Source organism: Schistocerca americana, chromosome 3 (assembly GCF_021461395.2).
Source record: "Schistocerca americana isolate TAMUIC-IGC-003095 chromosome 3, iqSchAmer2.1, whole genome shotgun sequence".
NCBI classification, from domain to species: domain Eukaryota; kingdom Metazoa; phylum Arthropoda; class Insecta; order Orthoptera; family Acrididae; genus Schistocerca; species Schistocerca americana.
Window position 1 is genome coordinate 784,654,986 of NC_060121.1, and position 21,068 is coordinate 784,676,053.

The following is a 21,068-nucleotide window of genomic DNA, read 5'->3' on the forward strand; positions in this document are numbered from 1 at the left end:
GCTGTAGTGATTTTCTTCTTTGTTATGTAGCACTTCTTAAAATTTATTAAAAAAAGTCTCAAAAAGTGCAAAATTAGTTAACAGATTTATGTCCTGTGCACTAGTAAATAATAGCTGCAGCCCTATTGTTTTCTGGATTATGTGATTCTGATTTTTGCTGTTATTGGCTTGTCCAATAGATGCCACAGTCTGAAGTTAAATGCATTGATAGGAGTCCATTTTTGGAATTCACACAAACGTTCAGTTGCTAAAAGCTTGTATGTTTGGATATTTGTTGGAAGGAATGGATTTCATCAATGAAAAGAGTAAGGGAAAATATTGACAACTTTCTCTACCTTGACGAGGGAAACATGTCTCTGTCTTTGATATTCAGCTAGTCAAACATCATTAGCTGTTTTAACTACCATATGGACATTAACAAATTAAAACTGGAACACCAAGCAGGATACATATGACTTCCACAGATTAAGTACAAGACAACACACGAGTGATTACAACAGAGAAACTATACGTGATCTGTGGCATGAAAATTCAGTATGATATGAAGCCATCAAATACTGCACAAGTGTCTCTTAATGTTGTGATATGTAATCAGAGATGAGGCTTGCACATTCCTCACCAAATACAGTAGAGAATTATTCTTCCTGAAACATTTCTGCTTATGTGGGTCATTCACAGAGCCTCTTCCAGTCTTCTCGTTCTCCCACTGTCTATCATTCACAATTTCCTCTCATTGTAGGCCTCTTCGGTTCACATCATCCTTCACCCGGTCTCTCCATCTTGTTCATGGTCTTGTGATTGGTCTTCTCTCAGACTCTGTCCATTCCAAAGCTCTTCTTGGAAGTCTTTTTTATCCCTTTCTTTTAGTGTGGCCAAACCATTTCATCCAGTTTCTCTCCATAGTTTCTTTTATGGGACTGATATGAAGCGTGTTTCGTATTGTTTTATTCCTTATCCTGGATCTTCTCGTCTTACACATGATCCCTCATAGAAAACCCATCTTTGTCATTTGTATTCTGCTCAGATCTTTCTTTGTCAAAGTCCAACATTCTGATCTGTAGGTCAAAATTGGTAGAAAATATGACTTGTACGTGATGATCTATGTTTTAACAGGTATTTTCAGTTTCCTAATTATATCCACTAAACAATAATAAAATTTTGAGCAATTTCCTGTCATCTCCAAAATTTCATCTTCAGTGTTTCATTTCTGGGTTAGCTTACTATCTAGATATTTGAAAGCTTATACTGTAATAATTTTTTCCATAGCAGCTTACATCCTTCATTTTTTAGGGTTCTAGTACATCAGTTGGTAAAAATAGAACCTTAAAGGATCACTTTGTTGCCCGTCTCTTAAGAACCGTTCCCCCCCCCCCCCCCCCCTCCCCTCCCCTCCCCTCAGAAAGGGGTAGAGGTATTGAGTTGAAATACTAAGGTCTACAGTCCCTTGGCAATATTAAAAAGTTGAGCTTCTAAGTCACTGCAGTCAAAAACCATTTATGCCTTGTATTTTGATATTCGCAATCTCGCTCATCAAAAGCTATAGATGATCAATCTACATAAGTAATTAAGTTTGTATTGGACCTTCAGAACCCTCTGCCAGGTATATAGTTGTTCCTCCAATTTCTGATCTTTGGCTTCCCAAATCATCCCATTGTCTGCGTATGCTGTGATTCACATATTGCTTGCTGGGAGTTGACTGAAATACTATATTTGAGTACCGAAGAGTGGTAGTACTTCAGACTCTGAAATGTTTCTAAAGTAGTGGCTAATGTTCAAATTTTGTACCCAGTGGCATAATCAGAGATCACATTTGGTGTTCGCCATGACACTCAACAATGTTGGCTTGCAGATTGTAGTCACCACAGTAGCGTCTAACATGTACGCGATCAAACTGTAAATCATGTTGGAAAGGGATGCATCTGAAAACACCACTCTGCATGCATGCTGTGGTGTTTCAAACCCAGTCTGAGGTGGGCGTGTTTTCTGGAGAATCGAAGTGGGCATGATGGTAACTGCTACATAAGTCAAGCACGCATTTAATTTTATAATTTTTGAAACTTTATTGAATTCTTTGTGTCAACCAGATTTGTGGAAATTGCTTTTGTGCTGATACTAGTATAAACATACATAATCATCAAGGATTACAATTTAAACTGTGATGAGACCCTATAAACAGTTAATAATAATAGGTTCAATTTAAGAGTTGCCACTTTTTTTTTTTTCCTCAGGTGTGTGGATGCCAGGCAGGCAAAATCTGCCAGGTGTAGGTTTCCCAGACACTGTTGATGTCAAAAAAACTATGCAGAGCAGAATGTCAGCAGCAGTACCAAAATTTAATCCGCAGAAAGATGTGGTTTGGGGTCCATCAGTGCATCAGAGGGATACACTTCCTTCATCCACATCATCTACTAATCAATCAAATATCTTCAGGCAAGAGAAGAAAGGTTACAGTAATTTTGATGAAGGGAACCAACATCAAAACACAGCTTTTCATACTGCTAGAGAAGAACTGGTAAGAAAATGACGTGTGTGTGTGTGTGTGTGTGTGTGTGTGTGTGTGTGTGTGTGTGTGTGTGTGTGTGTGTGGTGCCAAATTTATTCTACAAACTGGTTGTAATGAATACATTTGGACTTTTAGGTTTATTTTGACAAGTGAATGAATAGCTGTAAAATGTCCTGCTTTCACCTTATCGTCATTGAATATGATTTCACTGTCTCTAACAAATGTTTCTGTGACCTTCCTGTTGGTTGTTTCCCCAGTATCTCACATCAAAGTATCTTCTTGCATTTTTTTACATTTCTCCATTCTCATCAAGTGACCATACCACTGCAGGCTGCACTTTCATATGCCAACAATAATGGGCAGTTTGGTGCCAGCATAACTTCTGTTCATTTTGTTTTTCTCATTGTTATTCTTAGTTTTCTGATATATAATTTTCATGAATTACATTTCTTTAGCTTATAAAGTTTTCTGTTGTTCTTATCTAGGAGAGTATCTATTTCCAGTCCATAGATCAGAATTGGTACAAAGTGAGTGTGTGACATGGTTAGTTTATATTTTTTGAGCATTTTGCTCTCTTGTATTCGGTTTCTCGTTTGGCTGTATAGCTATGATGTCTTTTACGTCTGTTGGGTATTTCTTATCTTGCTGGGGTATGGTATATTCCAAGCATTTGAAATAGTTTCTTCCTCAGTGACTTTCATTTGTGCTGCTTATTTTAAGTTTGAACTTTCTGAACTGTTTATTCCAACAAACCAAGATAAATATTAGTTACGATAAGACGCTGCCTTGTTGCACTCCTTTGTGTATTTCAAAGCACTAGGATCTTCTGACTTCTATTTAAACACAGCTGTAACTTTCCTTGCACATTTTCAGGTTTTTAATAAGAAAGCTTGATATGTTTCTATCTCCTGGGCATTTCCTAATCTCCTGTCTTGGGACAGTGACATGCATTTTCTGTATCTAGAAATACTGTGGCGACATTCCTTCCCAGTTTCCAGTACTACTCCATTAAAATACTTGCAACAAAAAGAAAGATTTGTAGTGCTTCTGTTCTTCCTGAATCTCCATTGTTATTCTCTGAAGAGTGCTTTGAATATATTTCTTAGCTTTTATCATCTCTACATTGAGTTCATCAGTACCTGGCTTCTTACCATTTTATGTTCTATAGTTGTGTCTATTCTTCCAGACACATTAGTGAGTGCTATGTAAGGCTTGCATGTAGCCTCTCTCTCTGTCGTCACCAATGCTGTTGTTTTCACTGATGTTTCCAGCAGGACAGGTTTTAGTTAATTGCTGTTCGTGTGTGCCTCCACACAAGGCTAATTGAGCTTCCCTACTAGAACAGGGCAACACAGCGTAATGTCAGTACAAAGTACATAATTAGGGTTACTGTTGTCTCCCCCAGCTGAAGATGATGTGCAAACAGTTAGTATTGCATTATTGGCCTGTCATTTCTGTTTCTACAGCATTCTTAGTTGTACGTGAGTATCACATGTGTTGTGTGGAAATCACTGAAAACAAATTTTGTCTGTCTGCTTAGTCGGCTGAAACTTGAAAATGCATTTCTGTTGTTTCATTATTATTTGAGGTTTCTCATTAGCACTGTAGAGAAATGAAGCCCTGTGTTCATCAATTACTGTTTCCCTCCTGTGAGCAGATCGGAAAAGATTTTCCCAATCGTGCAGAAATTCTGAATCAGTGAAGTTCGTTTTGTCAATGGTATAACTTGGCTGAGAAACATAACTTAATAACACTACTGATAAACAAGCTTTCCCATCATAGGCAGCGCCATTTGTGTAAGCAGCCAAGTCATATACAAGCTCTGCCACAGTCACTGCACAGCATTTTATGTGAGTGTGATGACCCGCCAGCTGTCCACCAGAATGAATGGCCACTGCCAAACTCTGGCCAAGAACAAAGTTAAGAGCAAGTGACACAACAGGCTGAGCACAATACACTTGACTTCAATGGCTGCTTCACATTCTGTGCCATCTAGATCCTACCTCCCAGCTCCAGTTTTTCTGAACCACGTAGAAGGGAGTTACAGTTGAAGCACATCCTTTGCTGCCGTAATCCTCCTGGTCTCAATTTCTGTTAACCCATTACACCCACACCTTCTACCCAACAGTTTCCCCTTACTCTGTTCTCTCACCCACTCCAAATCCGTGCCTGCATGTCATCTTCAGTGTGCACTGCATCTCGTCAGCTCTGGTGCCAGTGTGCCACATGCCTAGACTGTGCAGCTGCCACCCGTCCCTCCCCCCCTCCTGCACACCTGCAGCCGGCACAATGTAGGAGTGTAGGTTTTGTGTGTGTGTCCTTTACTTCTAAGTTATTAGTCAGAGCGTGATAAAATTTCCAAGTGTTTCAGTGACTGACAATTGTCAGTTACCTACAATTACAGTGAGTCACAGTTGGAACTGATCTATGCATACAAATACCTGGTTGCAATAATTTATAGGGATATGAAATGGCCTGATGATATAGGCTCAATGTAAGTAAAGAAGGTGATAGCCTTCAATTCATTGGTACTATATGGGGAAAATGCAGTCAGACTACAGAGGAGACTGCTTACACAATGTTTATGGGACCCAAATTGGTCTAACAAGGAACCCAGATAGGTTCAACAAGGGATATTTGAATGTGTACAAAGAATGGTGGCACCTGTGGTCGCAGATTTGTTTGACCTTGTGGTGAGTGTCAGGAGATGCTGATAAACCTGAAATGGCAAATCTTGAAGATACACCAATCACCCTGCAAAAATCTACTTACAAAATTTTTGGAATCCAGTATCAGCCTTAGAATCTAGGAATATACTGTAGCTATTTGCATATCATGCAAAAAGGCATTCAAACAATCATTCTTTCAGTACTATGTATGTGAATGGAATGCCGTACACTTAATGGCGGTTTGCAGAACATAGAAGCAGAAGTCACATATAACCATCTGTAAATAGGCAGCATTTACCAGTGTACAAAAGTAATTGCATTGAGAAGAATACTGTTTTATTGTGCAAATTACATTAGGTAGAGCTTTCTGACTCTCCATGTATTTCATTTGACCCTTTTGATTTGCAAGCATGGCAGGATAGTTCTGTAGCTTTACTTTCTTCAGATCTACATCATTAATTAATTTTGTTCATCTTTTGATACACATTTTGTGAAGTCTTTTATTTTCTTGTTTGTAAGAAAATATCCTTTAAGAATCTTATTAATCGATATACATATATTTTAGTAGATGTGAAATTGAGAGGTTTTTTTTTTACTGAATTATATTTTTTGTAGCAGTTACAATGTTGCTCTTTTTGCAGAGCCTTCAGAATCAGAAGAAGTGGGGTTCTGGCAGATGTGGCAGTGCCTCATCAATGGAACAGCAGCCATCCTATGCCTATGGTGCTCAGAAACGGTCCCTTGGCACTCGACGTGGTGTTATGAACAAATTTATTCCTCCAATAAGAAATGAAGAGTGAGTATTCTTTTGCTTTAAATTTGTAGTTACTTATTTACATTTCAAATATGATGTTCTATTTAATTAGAAACTTACATTGATCAAATAGGTGTGATGAGAACATATTCTGATGAAATAGCAGTGTGGAAATAATGTATTTTAAATATATCTAACGGTAGATAAATATGTGATAAAAAAAACCTGAGGAATTTTGATGTACATTTGTTTTTCTGTGGTGTATATTCTATAGCAAGCTACTGAAACATTTTAGCAATCACAGGGACCTCAATCAAGCATAAGTGATATACAAGAGTTTAGAAGGCATACAGGGGTTAAGAAGGCAATAAGACACACACACACACTAAAGAATAATGCTAAAAAATAATTAAATAATATGTAATAGTGCAGCAGCTAACGATTTTGAATGTAATCTTAGTTATACAACTAAAGATGACATGAGACCCATCTAGAGAACAGTCCACATGCCTGTGGAATGGAGTCTATCGTTGTTTGTTTGGTATGACATTACCTGAATGAAATTTTCTTTTGAATTAGTAAATGCAGATTTAGATAAATTACACTAACCTGCATTTTAAAACATTTTGTCAGATGATTTGTTAAAAGTAGGTGTTCTTGAATCAATTTTTATGCTGAGTCTAGAAATAACTACTGTTTTTGTCTATCACATCAGGTTTTTACACAAAATAAGAAGTAATATTTGATGATTTTCTTTTCTGAGTCCACAAATATATTCTAACACAATTTCACAGGAGGTAAGTTTTTAATCAAAACACATTTAAAAAATAAACTAAATTTAAAAATACTCCTCAGTACTCCCCTAACTTGTTTCATGACTACATTGAATAAAAACAAGAAGTCAGCAGTGTTCCATTAATTTTTAAACTTTCCCTTCCTTGATTTCCTTCCAGATCCTGGTATATGATGACTGTCCCTCTTCAATATCCAACAGTAGTCAGCCATCATAGCTGCAGTCCATTGCCACTGGTACCTCCTCTCCATCTCCTTAATATATCTTCAATGTAATGTCCTAAATTTTCCAGGAAGTAGTCAATCTGTGAGTGCAGAAAGTGGACTTTCTCACTGATTTAACAATTTTGCAACTATTTTCACCAAGCGAGGTGGTGCAGTGGTTAGCACACTGGACTTGCATTTGGGAGGATGACAGTTCAAACCCACATCTGGCCACCCAGATTTAGGTTTTCCCTTTCCCTAAATATCTTCAGGCAAATGCCAAGATGGTTCCTTTGAAAGGATACAGCAGATTTCCTCCCCCATCCTTCCCTAATCGATGGGACTGATAACCTCACTGTTTGGTCACCTCCGCTGAATCAACCCACCAACCAATCATTTTCAACAATGGCCTTGGAGAGAAGATCTTTCTTATTCCACAGAAAGTTCTCTAACTGATCGGAAGGCGGTCATGCCCCTTTTTCTCTTTTATTCGTCATCTTCTCAGAATTTACATCCTCATCAATTTCATTATTTGAGGACTTAAAAAAAAAAAAAAAAAATCCAACTTTCAGTTTGTCTTGTGGGAGGAAGGAAAATTTCATGGAAAGGTACTTGACGCAGGGTCCATCCTGTGGTAGAGTCTTTAAAAATTACTTCATCAAGCCCAATTTTATTTGTAGAGGTGGGAGCAAGACACTTCTATTTTTTATTCTTTTTTCTACAAGTGGTTAGTGCAGGATATTACTAGTTAAGGGCACAAAATTTCTCTGCTCTGGCCAAATACCCACACTCCAATGTCTGTGCTTTAACCAACTGTCCAATTTGCATAGAAAGCAAGGCACTTTTGTGAACCCAACTTGTTGTCTGAATAGTACCCCAATAACTTTAAAGTCACTGCAGATAAGCCACGCGCGTTCCTCATACTGGATACTCGTTAAAAGTGTCTTCATGTTCTGATACATTGATGTTATTATAGCTGAATGGGCCACAAGAATATACTCATATGCATTTCCATTATGCAGTAACACCCCTTGCAGGCTCCTCACTAATGAGTCTAGAAAATTCTCCACTGTGTAGGATCATGTTCAATGCCATAGAAGTGCAATAACTCATTTATATTATTACAGTAACTAGACCCTCCAACTTTCCAAGAAGTAGAAGAAATTCTTAAAGAACAAAAAAATTATAAGGCATGTGGAGAAGATCAGGTTTTTGTTGAAATGTGGAAATATGCAAGTGACACAGTCAAGACCTCCTTACACATGGCTCTAACAAAAATTTGGGTAACAGAACAATTTCCCGAACATTGGACCACAGCTATCATCCACCCACTACACAAAAAGGGAGATAAGAGCAACCCAGAAAACTACAGAGGAATCTCTCTCCTAGATTGCACATATAAAATTCTATCCAAGATCCTATATGAAAGAATCAAGGAGCAATTAGAACAGGAGTTAGGGGAATATCAGGGAGGTTTCAGACCGTGGAGAAGCTGTGCAGAGCAGATAATTAGTTTAAAATTGATTATGGCATACTACAAGAAACGGAACAAACCTCTGGCAATAACATTTGTAGATTTTAAGAAGGCATATGACTGTCTCCACAGACCTTCAGTATTAAAAATTTTAAGAAATCTAGGACTCCATCCAAAACTAATTAAAATAATACAATTCACTCTAACTAACACCAAATCAAAAGTGAAGTTTAGAGGAGAAATTTCGGAACCATTCCTCATAAAAACAGGCTTAAGACAAGGTGACTGCCTATCACCATTACTTTTCAACTGTGCACTGGAATACATAATGAGAGAATGGTACAAGGACAATCCAAAGAGGATAAGAATTGGAAGTGCAAAAGATGATATGAGCTTAAACTGCTTGGGATTCGCTGATGATCTTGCTCTCCTAGCCAACACCGTTCAAGAAGCCAGGCAACAAGTGAAATCACTACAAGAAATAGCAGAGAAAGTAGGCCTTAGAATATCATTTGAAAAAATGGAGATTATGCTAACTGATCCACCACTTGCAAACAAAATTACAATAGGAGAACAGGAAATCAAAATTGTTGATAAATTTAAGTATTTAGGCGAAATAATAACATACAATCTAAATGAGAAGCCATCATGGCAAAATAGAATAAAAAAACTGAACTATGCAAATTACATTACCAAAACTACATACAACAAAAAAAGCCTATCTATAGATGCAAAATTAAAACACTATAAAACAGTTACACAACCAGAAATAACGTATGCAGCTGAAACTATTTTCAAAACAACTAATACAGCAGAAATTGACAGAATACCAAAAATAGAAAGAAGAATAATTAGGACATGTATAGATAAACAGTATAAAATAAATGGACCCTGGAGAATAGAATCAAATGAAACAGTATATAAGAAAATAGAACCAGTCATGAGCACAATCGGGAAGAAACGCATCTCATTCTTTGGACATCTGATGAGAACTCCAGAAAACAGAATTAGTAAAAAAATAATACAAAAATTGTGGAATAGCAAGAGCGACATTAAATGGATCACAGAAATTAAGGAAGATATAAAAGAACTTCAAATTACAGTAGATGACCTAAAAAACAAGACAGAGAAAACCAGAATACTGCAAGACCCGCAAACCAGACTACAAATGAAAATCAATAAAAGGAGTACAGGAAGAGTTGTCTCAGATGAAGAAAGAAAGAAAATATCTGAAAGAATGAAGAAATATTGGGCAGACAGAAGAGCAAAACACCTTTCATATAAGAATAGCCTCTAATAATTTTATTACCTAAATATATTAAGTTATTGTCGAACCAAATTGTATCCATGTGTAACAACTTGTTTAGAACTTTGTATTTTTGACTACAGTGGTCCAATGAAGGCCATAAAAAAATAAAAAAAAAATGAAAACAGTAAACCAAGGACTTGATCTATGAGAATAAATGAACTAATTATTTCTCTCTGGTTACACAGATTCTTTAGGCAACTTCGAATCTCGTATGAGATCATTAAGTTCACTCTGAGAGAACAGCTGTGGAGTAAAGTCGCATTCAGAATCGTGGACATAACTATTGTCTTCAGTAATTCCATCAACTTCATTTTCTTCATCATCTTCTGCCACGTTCTCTACAATAGTTGGAGGAAGAGTAGCAATTAGATCTTCTCCGTGTGAAAACTGGCCTGATGACTGAATCAGTGCTTGGATACACAATTTCTCTCTTATTTTTTGAGCTGCACCCCTGAACATTAACAAAGCAGAAGTAACAGTCATTAATGTGACTTTTAGGCTCCCTCCACACCATTGGGATCACAAATGGTGTGCATATTTTCTTTCCTTTTGTCCCCAATCTTAACCATTCCATACAATAGTGGCAGACTGTTTCTGGCACCCATCCCTTGTCCTGGTCACAGAGTTTCACTTTAAAATAAGCATGGTAAGTTTTTTGCACAGTCTGCTTAGCTACTGAATAATTCCCAAAAATATATCAGAAAAGATTTAAGTCCTACACAGACTTCTGCGTTAGGATTATAGCAACTGTCAATAGTAGGTGAAGTGTTTTCTTAATACTGTCTTAAATATACAAAATAATCACAATATAGCACTAGTAACCCAATCCTGTGAGACACTCAGGGTAACATAACAACAACAATCATCAATAGGAGTAACAACCTAAAAGTATACAAAGTCGTATTGAAAAACTTCCCTCCAATAATACACATGACCTACTGGTGCAGCTATATATCTTTGTAGTCAAAGTGCGGCAAAACTATACGTGATAGCAAAAAACTGAAATCAGATTTGGAATCAGCATAAAAAGTTGAGGTAGTATCACGTATTAGTTTTCAGTTCTCTGATACAATGCAGACTAGTGTTATTGTAAATACTTTTGGATTAAAGGAGACCATTCACCGAAAAACAGAAGAGTTGAGTTGTTGTTAGAGAGAAAAAGAAAACTTACTAGCTTCTGGAATTAACTCTCTCTCTCTCTCTCTCTCTCTCTCTCTCTCTCTCTCTCTCTCTCTCACACACACACACACACACACACACACTTCTGCATCTACATGGTGCTGGCTGGACTAATATTGTCAGTGCTTTATTTCTTGGCAGGTGGATGATTTGTGGTGGGAGTAGTGTTAGGTGAGGTGGATAGAGGGAGTGGGATGTGTAGGATGTGTTGCAAGGAGGACGTCCATTTACAAACTTCAGAGAAGCTGGTGGTGGAGGGAAAGATCCAGGTGAAATGAAATGTTGTGTGGTGAGGCCCTCCCAATAGGTAGACCCACTCACCTGGTGCAAGTCTTTCGAGGTGGCGCCACTTCGCTGACTGACTTGCGCATCTGTGAGGCTGAAATGATGATGATGAAGACAGCACAACATTCAGTTCCTGAGCAGAGAAAATCTCCAACCCACCTGGGAATCAAACCCGGGGCCCCCCCAGCATGACAAGCCAGCGAGCTGTCCACTCAGCTACGGTGGCAGACAGAATCCAAATCATCCAGGTTGTGTAGCAGCCATTGAAACTGAGCATGTTGTGCTCAGCTACACGTTTTGCCACTGGGTAGTCAACTTTTTTCTTGGCAATAGTTTGGCAGTGGCTGTTCATCCTGGTAGACAGCTGGTTGGTAGTCATACTGAGATAAAAGGCTGTGCAGTATTTGCAGCAGATTTGGTATATGACATGGCTAGGTTCACAAGTGGCTTGGCTTCTGATGGTGTAGGATAAGCCTGTGATAGGACTGGAGTGAGAGGTGCTAGGTTTGTGGATTGGACAGGTCTTGCAGCTTGGTCTTTCAGAGGGATATGGTCCGTGTGACAAAGGGTTGGGGTTGGGAGTGAGAGCGACATAGGGATGGACTAGAATGTTGTGTAGGTTGGGTGGGCATTGCAACCACCACATTAGAAGGGGTGGGAAGGGTCTTGAGTGTGTTCTCTCTCATTTCAGGGTGAAGTGAGAGGTAATTCAAGCCCTGGCAAAGGAAGTGTTTCAGTTGTTCCAGTCCAGTGTGACATTGAGCTCTTTCCCATTAAAAAGTGTAGGCGCATATGCAGTATCTTAGTTGGAATGATGAAGGAAGACCGTAGAGTTTAGGCTTGTTCTGTGCATCTGACATCATGCATTCTCCAACAGCCAGTGCACATTCAGTAGTTTTCTGAATTCTCTGCTGTGAACATCATCGCCACTACAAGTGTTAAACTTGGTTGTTGTGACTTACTTAGTGTGAGCTGTCATATTTAATGGTGGTAGAAAGTGACAAATTCCACATAAACACACTTTCTTCATGAGCAAAGCAGAAAATGGTGGGCCTATCACAGATATTGCCAGATTTGAGAAACAGGCTTCACAAGCAAGTGCGTCAGCTTGTGAACCCTTCAGTGGATTGACAGTGAAGGTAATTTATCTGTCCAGATCTGTGAAGCCCAGTTTTCAGATCACCAGGAATACATCACATTTGTAAGAAACCTGTCACAAGTTTAGATGATTGTGTCAAAGATGTTCTAAGGTGTGTTGTGCTCAATTTCTTACTGTCAAAATATTTCTGTTGCAAATGAGCGAAACTCAATGCAAAGAATACGTAAAAAAAATTGGATTCAGATATGCACATACAAACGTAGGAAGAAAAATTTTAGTGAAACATTGTGATATCATTGTTTCATGGGCACAGTTTTTAAGAAGTATTCTTGAAATAAGAAAATCTGGAAATCCGAACATGTTTTTGCTTTAATGAAAAGTATGTAAACCAGAATCATACTAGGAAAGCATTGTAATATGAGTGATGTTTCAGATAGTTTTAAAGTACTGGTTGGTAGAGGTGGAATAATAATTGTGCTTCATGCTGGTTCTGCTTCCGGATTCTTTCCAGAAAGCAAATTTGTGTTCCTGGCAAAAAGAGCAGTTCAGGAGATTATCATGCTGATATTAAATCAAAGACATTTAAATTATGATTTAGTGCCTGAAAACACAGTGATTGTTATAGAAAGTGTGAGTTATCACTCATCTGTTGATGACAAGGCACCCACAAAGTAAAAAGATACTGCATACTGCCAACGAAACTTGTGCTGATTTGTTGAATCTTGTAGCGCTTCACAAGTCTCATTTAAAAATTTATGAGATCGATTGTATTCCACAGGAACATGGATGTGCTATTTTAAGTTTGCCACCATATCTCGCCAGTGCAAACAAATAGAGCTCCTATGGGCACAAGTGAAAGAGTATGTCGCAAAATGAACGGTGACCTTTAATTAAAACTACCAATACAGACAGGCCTTTAGATAAAGCACTTGACTACATAACTTCTTCAGTCTGGGCAGATAGTGTTCAGTATGCAGACTGGCTACAGGAAGAGGACATGTAGAGGGAAAATTTAACCGACAACCTGCTTGATCCCATCGTCATCAATCTAACACGGGATGAACCAGATACCGACACAGACTGCAGTGATGTAAATTATGTCAATGGGAGTGGCTAAAAACAATGAAAGGTAAGGCACACATACAATATTTATGATGTCATTTTTATTTTTTGTGGTGTCTCTCCTGCAGTCACTGCTTTACAAGTAATATATATGCCATCTCTTGCCACTATAATAAAAGTCTTGTTTGAACCCCACACAGTTCACATTATTTTAAAGCATCTTCAGTGGACAGTTTTTTGGCTCCTACATCAATTTCGTACTTTCTTCTACATACATAAGTTAATTTTTAGCACCCGTAACTTCATTAACAGATATATTTTAGTTATCATATTTTTATAATTCATTTGCGTGCATTTTGAACAGAACAAAGTTGACAAAGGGCACAAAAGTGAACTGTGGATTTATAAATAAAATAAAGCCCATCTGGTATAAGTAACACTTTGTAATAAAAGTTGGCATATATCACCATATTATATACAATATTTTTGCAGCATTTAAATTGTTTGCTTCAGAATGGCATGTAATGCATAATGTTTGGTAGACTGCATTCAAGTTGGAAATAGTTGTACACTGCACATGGACAGTGCAGCATACGTGAAGCACAGAAGCTTATAAGATGTGGTTAACAAACAGGTGGTAATGAAACATGTAGTCCAGGGGGGCAGCCAACTGTTGCATTATCAGAGCATTACAGATAACTGGTCTTTCAATACTGTATGAAAATTATTATCTGTAAACTTTTAGTCTGCCCATTGGCACAAACATTCATACTTATGTGTATGTAAATGCTTGGTTATACAGCTTCTGAGGGCAAAACGCAAAACACATACGCAGTGTAAGCCAACATTGTGTTTCGTGTTGCTCCTGCACCAGTCATCTCCCTATGGTAATCATGTGGTGGTGGGGCTTAACTTTCTCCTCTGCCCAACCCCCAAAACACAAGCTCCGGAAATGTTTGATGTCTGCACCTCTGTGTGCATACAGCACCTGTCACTTGGAACCAGCAATGCTGGATAACTCTTTAACATTAGAATATCATTTAGGAGGAAACAAGAGCTGTATCAAAATGAGGACAGTCAATGCTGAGGAATGTCATCACCCAGGATAAAGCAGTGTATTACACCAAGAGAATAAAAACCTCTCAGAACAAAACTAGAACTATATGGTTAATTGTGAAAGCGGTACAAGGCAGAATGTGAGTGATCAACAATATTACACCTTTCTTATATGAGACTGAAACTGTTAGTGAAAAATATTTAATAATCATTAGTCAACAAGTTAAGTACAAATGTAATTGGTACAAATAAATATGCAGCACTTTTGAGATCTGGTGTTCCAAGACAACTACTTGACATGTAGCTACAGGAAACAAGCAAAAGATGAAACCGAATCGGTTATTGCATCATTCAAGAGTAAAATGTCCCATGAGTTTGATGATATTTCAAGTAGGATTATCAAGATCAGTGCACCATTCATTAGTTCTATATTCAGTCATCTGTGTAATGTGTCTTTCAGGTGCAGCCAATTTCCTGACAGACTGAAATAGGTGAAAGAGATAATGTGGGCAATTATCAAACAATTTATTTGCTACTAGTGTTTTCAAAAGCTGTTGTGAAGGCAATATATAGGAAATTAGTGGCAATCTCAGTACACATTTCTTGTGGCTTAATGGAAAAGTGCTGTATCACAACAGGCAGTTTCAGCATTGTAACACGAGTCCAGGTCCAGATGTGCGCCAGCATTGTAGGTATCCCTAACACAATGACATAATCTGTGCTGCCTTGAACTGCCACAATATCACAATATCTGGCCCCTTAATTACCTAGAGATGTTGAGTGATCAGCACAGCAAAGCCCCAGTGAGAGATGTCCCTGGTCACATAATTGACCATAACACTGTGGTGATTCACACCATATGTACTGATCATGTACGCCTTGGGGCCTTATTCAACATGTTGAAGAGGCCATTCCAGCAGTCATTCAGGGAACAGGGCGCAACCAACTGCAGATTGTGACGCACATGGGAACAAATTATGCCTGTTGTCTGGACTCCAAAGTCATTCTTGGGTCATTCCAGTGAGTGGCAGAGAAGGTTGAGGAGACCAGTCTTGCGCCTGGAGTTTCAGCATTGTCACCAGAACTGATAGTGGATCTTTGGTTCTGAGTCGAGTGGAAGGACTGAACCAGAGACTTCGAAAGTTCTGTGACAAGCTACACTGTGACTTCGTGGACTTGCACCATAGGGTTGAGAACTGTAGGGTTCCTCTAAATAGCTCAAGTGTGGCTACACTCAGAGGCTGCTACTCAGGGAGCTGACTTTGTGTGGGGTGCACGCAAGGGTCTTTTACATTTGGTAACTCTCCATCCAGTCCAGATAATGATGGCCATAGGAAACGCAGAAGTATCAGTACAAGATTGACAGAAATGCCTCCCACTCATGAGAATATTAAAATCCTAATAGTAAACTGCCATAGCATTTGTAACAAAGTACCAGAGTTTGAAGTGCTCATGAAAAGCAGTGAAGCTCACATATTACTAGGTACAAAAAGCTGGTTGAAACCTGAAATTCATGTGTTGTTGTTGTTGTCTTCAGTCCTGAGACTCGTTTGCTGCAGCTCTCCATGCTACTCTATCCTGTGCAAGCTTCTTCATCTCCCAGTACTTACTGCAACCTACATCCTTCTGAATCTGCTTGGTGTATTCATCTCTTGGTCTCCCTCTACGATTTTTACCCTCCACGCTGCCCTCCAATGCTAAATTTGTGATCCCCTGATGGGCCACAAACTCCTCTTCTCCCCAATTCTCTTAAATACCTCCTCATTAGTTATGTGATCTACCCATCTAATCTTCAGCATTCTTCTGTAGCACCACATTTCGAAAGCTTCTATTCTCTTCTTGTCCAAACTATTTATCGTCCATGTTTCACTTCCATACATGGCTACACTCCATACAAATACTTTCAGAAACGACTTCCTCATACTTAAATCTATACTCGATGTTAACAAATTTCCCTTCTTCAGAAACGCTTTCCTTGCCATTGCCAGTCTACATTTTAAATCCTCTCTACTTCGACCATCATCAGTTATTTTGCTCCCCAAATAGCAAAACTCCCTTACTACTTTAAGTGTCTCATTTCCTGATCTAATTCCCTCAGCATCACCCGACTTAATTCGACTACATTCCATTATCCACATTTTGCTTTTGTTGATGTTCATCTTATATCCTCCTTTCAAGACGTTGTCCATTCCGTTCAACTGCTCTTCCAAGTCCTTTGCTGTCTCTGACAGAATTACAATGTCATCGGCGAACCTCAACATTTTTATTTCTTCTCCATGGATTTTAATACCTATTCCGAATTTTTCTTTTGTTTCCTTTACTGCTTGCTCAATATACAGATTGAATAACATCGAGGAGAGGCTACAACCCTGTCTCACTCCCTTCCCAACCGCTGCTTCCCTTTCATGCCCCTCGACTCTTATAACTGCCATCTGGTTTCTGTACAAATTGTAAATAGCCTTTCACTCCCTGTATTTTACCCCTGCCACCTTTAGAATTTGAAAGAGAGTATTCCAGTCAACATTGCCAAAAGCTTTCTCTAAGTCTACAAATGCTAGAAACATAGGTTTGCCTTTCCTTAATCTTTCTTCTAAGATAAGTCATAAGGTCAGTATTGCCTCACGTGTTCCAACATTTCTACGGAACCCAAACTGATCTTCCCCGAGGTCGGCTTCTACCAGTTTTTCCATTCATCTGTAAAGAATTCGCGTTAGTATTTTGCAGCTGTGACTTATTAAACTGATAGTTCGGTAATTTTCACATCTGTCGACATGTGCTTTCTTTGGGATTGGAATTATTACATTCTTCTTGAAGTCTGAGGGTATTTCACCTGTGTCATACATCTTGCTCCTTTTGTCAGGACTGGCTCTCCCAAGGCCGTCAGTAGTTCCAATGGAATGTTGTCTACTCCCAGGGCCTTGTTTTGACTCAGGTCTTTCAGTGCTCTGTCAAACTCTTCTCGCAGTATCGTATCTCCCATTTCATCTTCATCTACATCCTCTTCCATTTCCATAATATTGTCCTCAAGTACATCGCCCTTGTATAGACCCTCTATATACTCCTTCCACCTTTCTTCTTTGCTTAGAACTGGGTTTCCATCAACACTCTTGATATTCATACAAGTGGCTCTCTTTTCTCCAAAGGTCTCTTTAATTTTCCTGTAGGCAGTATCTATCTTACCCATAGTGAGATAAGCCTCTACATCCTTACATTTGTCCTCTAGCCATCCCTGCTTAGCCATTTTGCACTTCCTGTCGATCTCATTTATGAGACGTTTGTATTCCTTTTTGCCTGCTTCATTTACTGCATTTTTATATTTTCTCCTTTCATCAATTAAATTCAATATTTCTTCTGTTACCCTAGGATTTCTACTAACCCTCGTCTTTTTACCTACTTGATCCTCTGCTGCCTTCACTACTTCATCCCTCAGAGCTACCCATTCCTCTTCTACTGCATTTCTTTCCCCCATTCCTGTCAATTGTTGCCTTATGCTCTCCCTGAAACTCTGTACAACCTCTGGTTTAGTCAGTTTATCCAGGTCCCATCTCCTTAAATTCCCACCTTTTTGCAGTTTCTTCAGTTTTAATCTACAGTTCATAACCAATAGATTGTGGTCAGAGTCCACATCTGCCCCTGGAAATGTCTTACAATTTAAAATCTGGTTCCTAAATTTCTGTCTTACCATTATATAATCTATCTGATACCTTCTAGTATCTCCAGCATTCTTCCATGTATACAACGTTCTTTTATGATTCTTGAACCAAGTGTTAGCTATGATTAAGATATGCTCTGTGCAAAATTCTACCAAACGGCTTCCTCTTTTATTTCTCTCCCCCAATCCATATTCACCCAATATGTTTCCTTCTCTCCCTTTTCCTACTCTCGAATTCCAGTCACCCATGACTATTAAATTTTCATCTCCCTTCACTACCTGAATAATTTCTTTTATCTCATCATACATTTCATCAGTTTCTTCATCATCTGCAGAGCTAGTTGGCATATAGACTTGTACTACTGTAGTAGGCATGGGCTTTGTGTCTATCTTGGCCACAATAATGTGTTCACTATGCTGTTGGTAGTAGCTTACCCACGCTCCTATTTTTGTATTCGGTATTAAACCTACTCCTGCATTACCCCTATTTGATTTTGTATTTATCACCCTGTATTCACCTGACCAAAAGTCTTGTTCCTCCTGCCACCGAACTTCACTAATTCCCACTATATCTAACTTCAACCTATCCATTCCCCTTTTTAAATTTTCTAACCTACCTGCCCGATTAAGGGATCTGACATTCCATGCTCCGATCCGTAGAACGCCAGTTTTCTTTCTCCTGATAACGACATCATCTTGAGTAGTCCCCACCCGGAGATCCAAATGGGGGACTATTTTACCTCCGGAATATTTTACCCTAGAGGACGCCATCATCATTTAACCATACAGTAAAGCTGCATGCCCTTGGGAAAAATTACGGCTGTAGTTTCCCCTTGCTTTCAGCCATTCGCAGTACCAGCACAGTAAGGCCGTTTTGGTTAGTGTTGCAAGGCCAGATCAGTCAATCATCCAGACTGTTGCCCCTGCAACTACTGAAAAGGCTGCTGCCCCTCTTCAGGAGCCACACATTTGTATTTCCTCTCAACAGATACCACTCCGTTGTGGTTGCACCTACGGTACGACCATCTGTATCGCTGAGGCACGCAAGCCTCCCCACCAACGGCAAGGTCCATGGTTCGTGGGGGCAGGCTGAAATTCATAGCAATGAGATTTTTGTGTGAAAATTTAAGTGTAAATTGAAAGGATAAGCAATTGGGGAAACTGAGGTGGTGTACTTGTCGCGGTAGACAAAAAATGTGTGATGTACATACAGTGCATATAGTTATCTGTATGCACTGTGAGTGTACATTACATATTTTTTGAAATCTTCAGAAATGCCATTTTCGACTTTGTTATGTTGATTTGAAAATGTGTCTCAGTGTGAAACTAGTCATTGAATGAATCAGACTGGTTTTTCATTTTATTGATTATCAGAAGTTACTGACGTGAGTTACTCCAGCGTGCTGGAAGTTCGTCTATTGACAACAGGGTGTCTACGACCCGGGACAACCGGGAGATCCAGGAAAAACCCGGGAATTTTTTCATCCTGGAGAAAACCGAGAAAAACCCAGGAATCTTTTTGAGTTCCGGGCATTTTTGATTGTTTTAGTTTTCAGTTAAATTTTTGTGATTTTGACTGGTAAGAGCCAATAATCTAACAAAAAAATTTACTTTATCCCGCTTCTGCAGAATAATACTGCAGCAACAAAACATGAACGAGAGAAAAAAATGAAAATTAAACTTAAGTCACAAAGAAAATGCGCCATATACAACAACAAAACACAGTGCTCATACAAGCGTCTGCCAACAGCTAAGTGTGTCAAAAGCTTTAGGAAGACTGTGCAGTGCTTCTTAACAACAAATTGCCGTGACAGTTTTTTACATTAGATTCGTTTTAATACAAGATTTTTTAATGCTTCGCACGTACGAACACGCGGGCTTCCTGCGTCATCGTAGCTGCTCAAGTGCAGTGACGCCTGTTATCTGGTGCTCCCTGGCAACTGCTGAAACATACCTTTCTAATAGGTCACGAAAAAATATTGCGAATATTGCTTTGAAAAGAGTTACTTTCAAAGTAAATTTCCCTTTATGTAAGATAAACAATGTGAGAGAGTGTACGATGAATTTCTTAAATCACAGAGCGTTTGACTCTCATTTAAAAATCAAATTTTTGGGGATGACCATATGAAGAATTTTGAGCCCAGAAGATCAGACATTTACGTCGTTATTAAAAAAATTTACTAGCACATTTATGTGATGTATGACGTGCAAAAAAGATCAACAATATATGTGGAAGCTTAGCTTCTCTTGCGGCTTATTAATCTTAGAGACCAATATTATATGTGATAGCTTTGCTTTTCTTGTAGCAACAATTGTACATTAATTTTTCTTATTTGAGTGTTCGCGCTACTTAAGAGTGGTCTTGCTATTCGCTGACTACATCACGTGTCAAATGCTGTCATCAGCTGGCGAGGTCAGGTGACATGAGCTGTGACTGGCTTACAAAAGTGCGTCGCAATCTCGATTTTAATGCTTCGGAAAGTAACATGCGGTGTTTGGTGCAATTCGAATTTATACCTTCGTAACATGGAAATATGCAGTGTATATGTTGCTGCACATCAAAGATCTTTCCAAAGCGTGTTTTTTTTCCCCCTGAGCTTCATTTTCTAAAGTGCCGGGAAATTCTATTCCAGTGTATAAAACCATAAACCATAAAAGGATTGATAAGTGCCGAGAAAAAGTATACTGTCACTTAACATGGAAAAAGTGTATTTTCACCCGGGAGAAAGTGTATTTTCAACCGGGAAATCCGAGAAAAATCTGGGAATTATTTTTCCTTGTCCATGTAGACACCCTGAACAAAGTTTCAAGAACCAGCTTTAAACGATTACTCTAAGGATATACTAAGCCCCCTATGTATCGCTCACGCGATAATCATGAGGATAAGACTAGAATCATTACTGCATGCACAGAGGCATTCAGTCATTCTTCTCATGCTCCATACGTGAATGGAACAGGAAGAAACCCTAATAACTAGTACAATGGGATGTACTCTTTGCCATGGTCGTCACTGTGGTTTGCCGAGTATGC

The 21,068-nt window shown here is 38.8% G+C and overlaps 1 protein-coding gene across 3 annotated transcripts in view; it reads left to right on the forward strand.

The window, feature by feature from the left end:
• Positions 1 to 21,068, forward strand: part of LOC124606646 (fidgetin-like protein 1) — a 196,238-nt gene that overhangs the window by 57,922 nt on the left and 117,248 nt on the right. For all 3 annotated transcript variants that reach the window (XM_047138645.1, XM_047138644.1, XM_047138646.1), the window contains exons 5-6: positions 2,229 to 2,512; positions 5,814 to 5,968. In XM_047138645.1, coding sequence (XP_046994601.1) covers positions 2,229 to 2,512; positions 5,814 to 5,968 — 439 coding nt within the window. The remainder of the gene's footprint in view (positions 1 to 2,228; positions 2,513 to 5,813; positions 5,969 to 21,068) is intronic.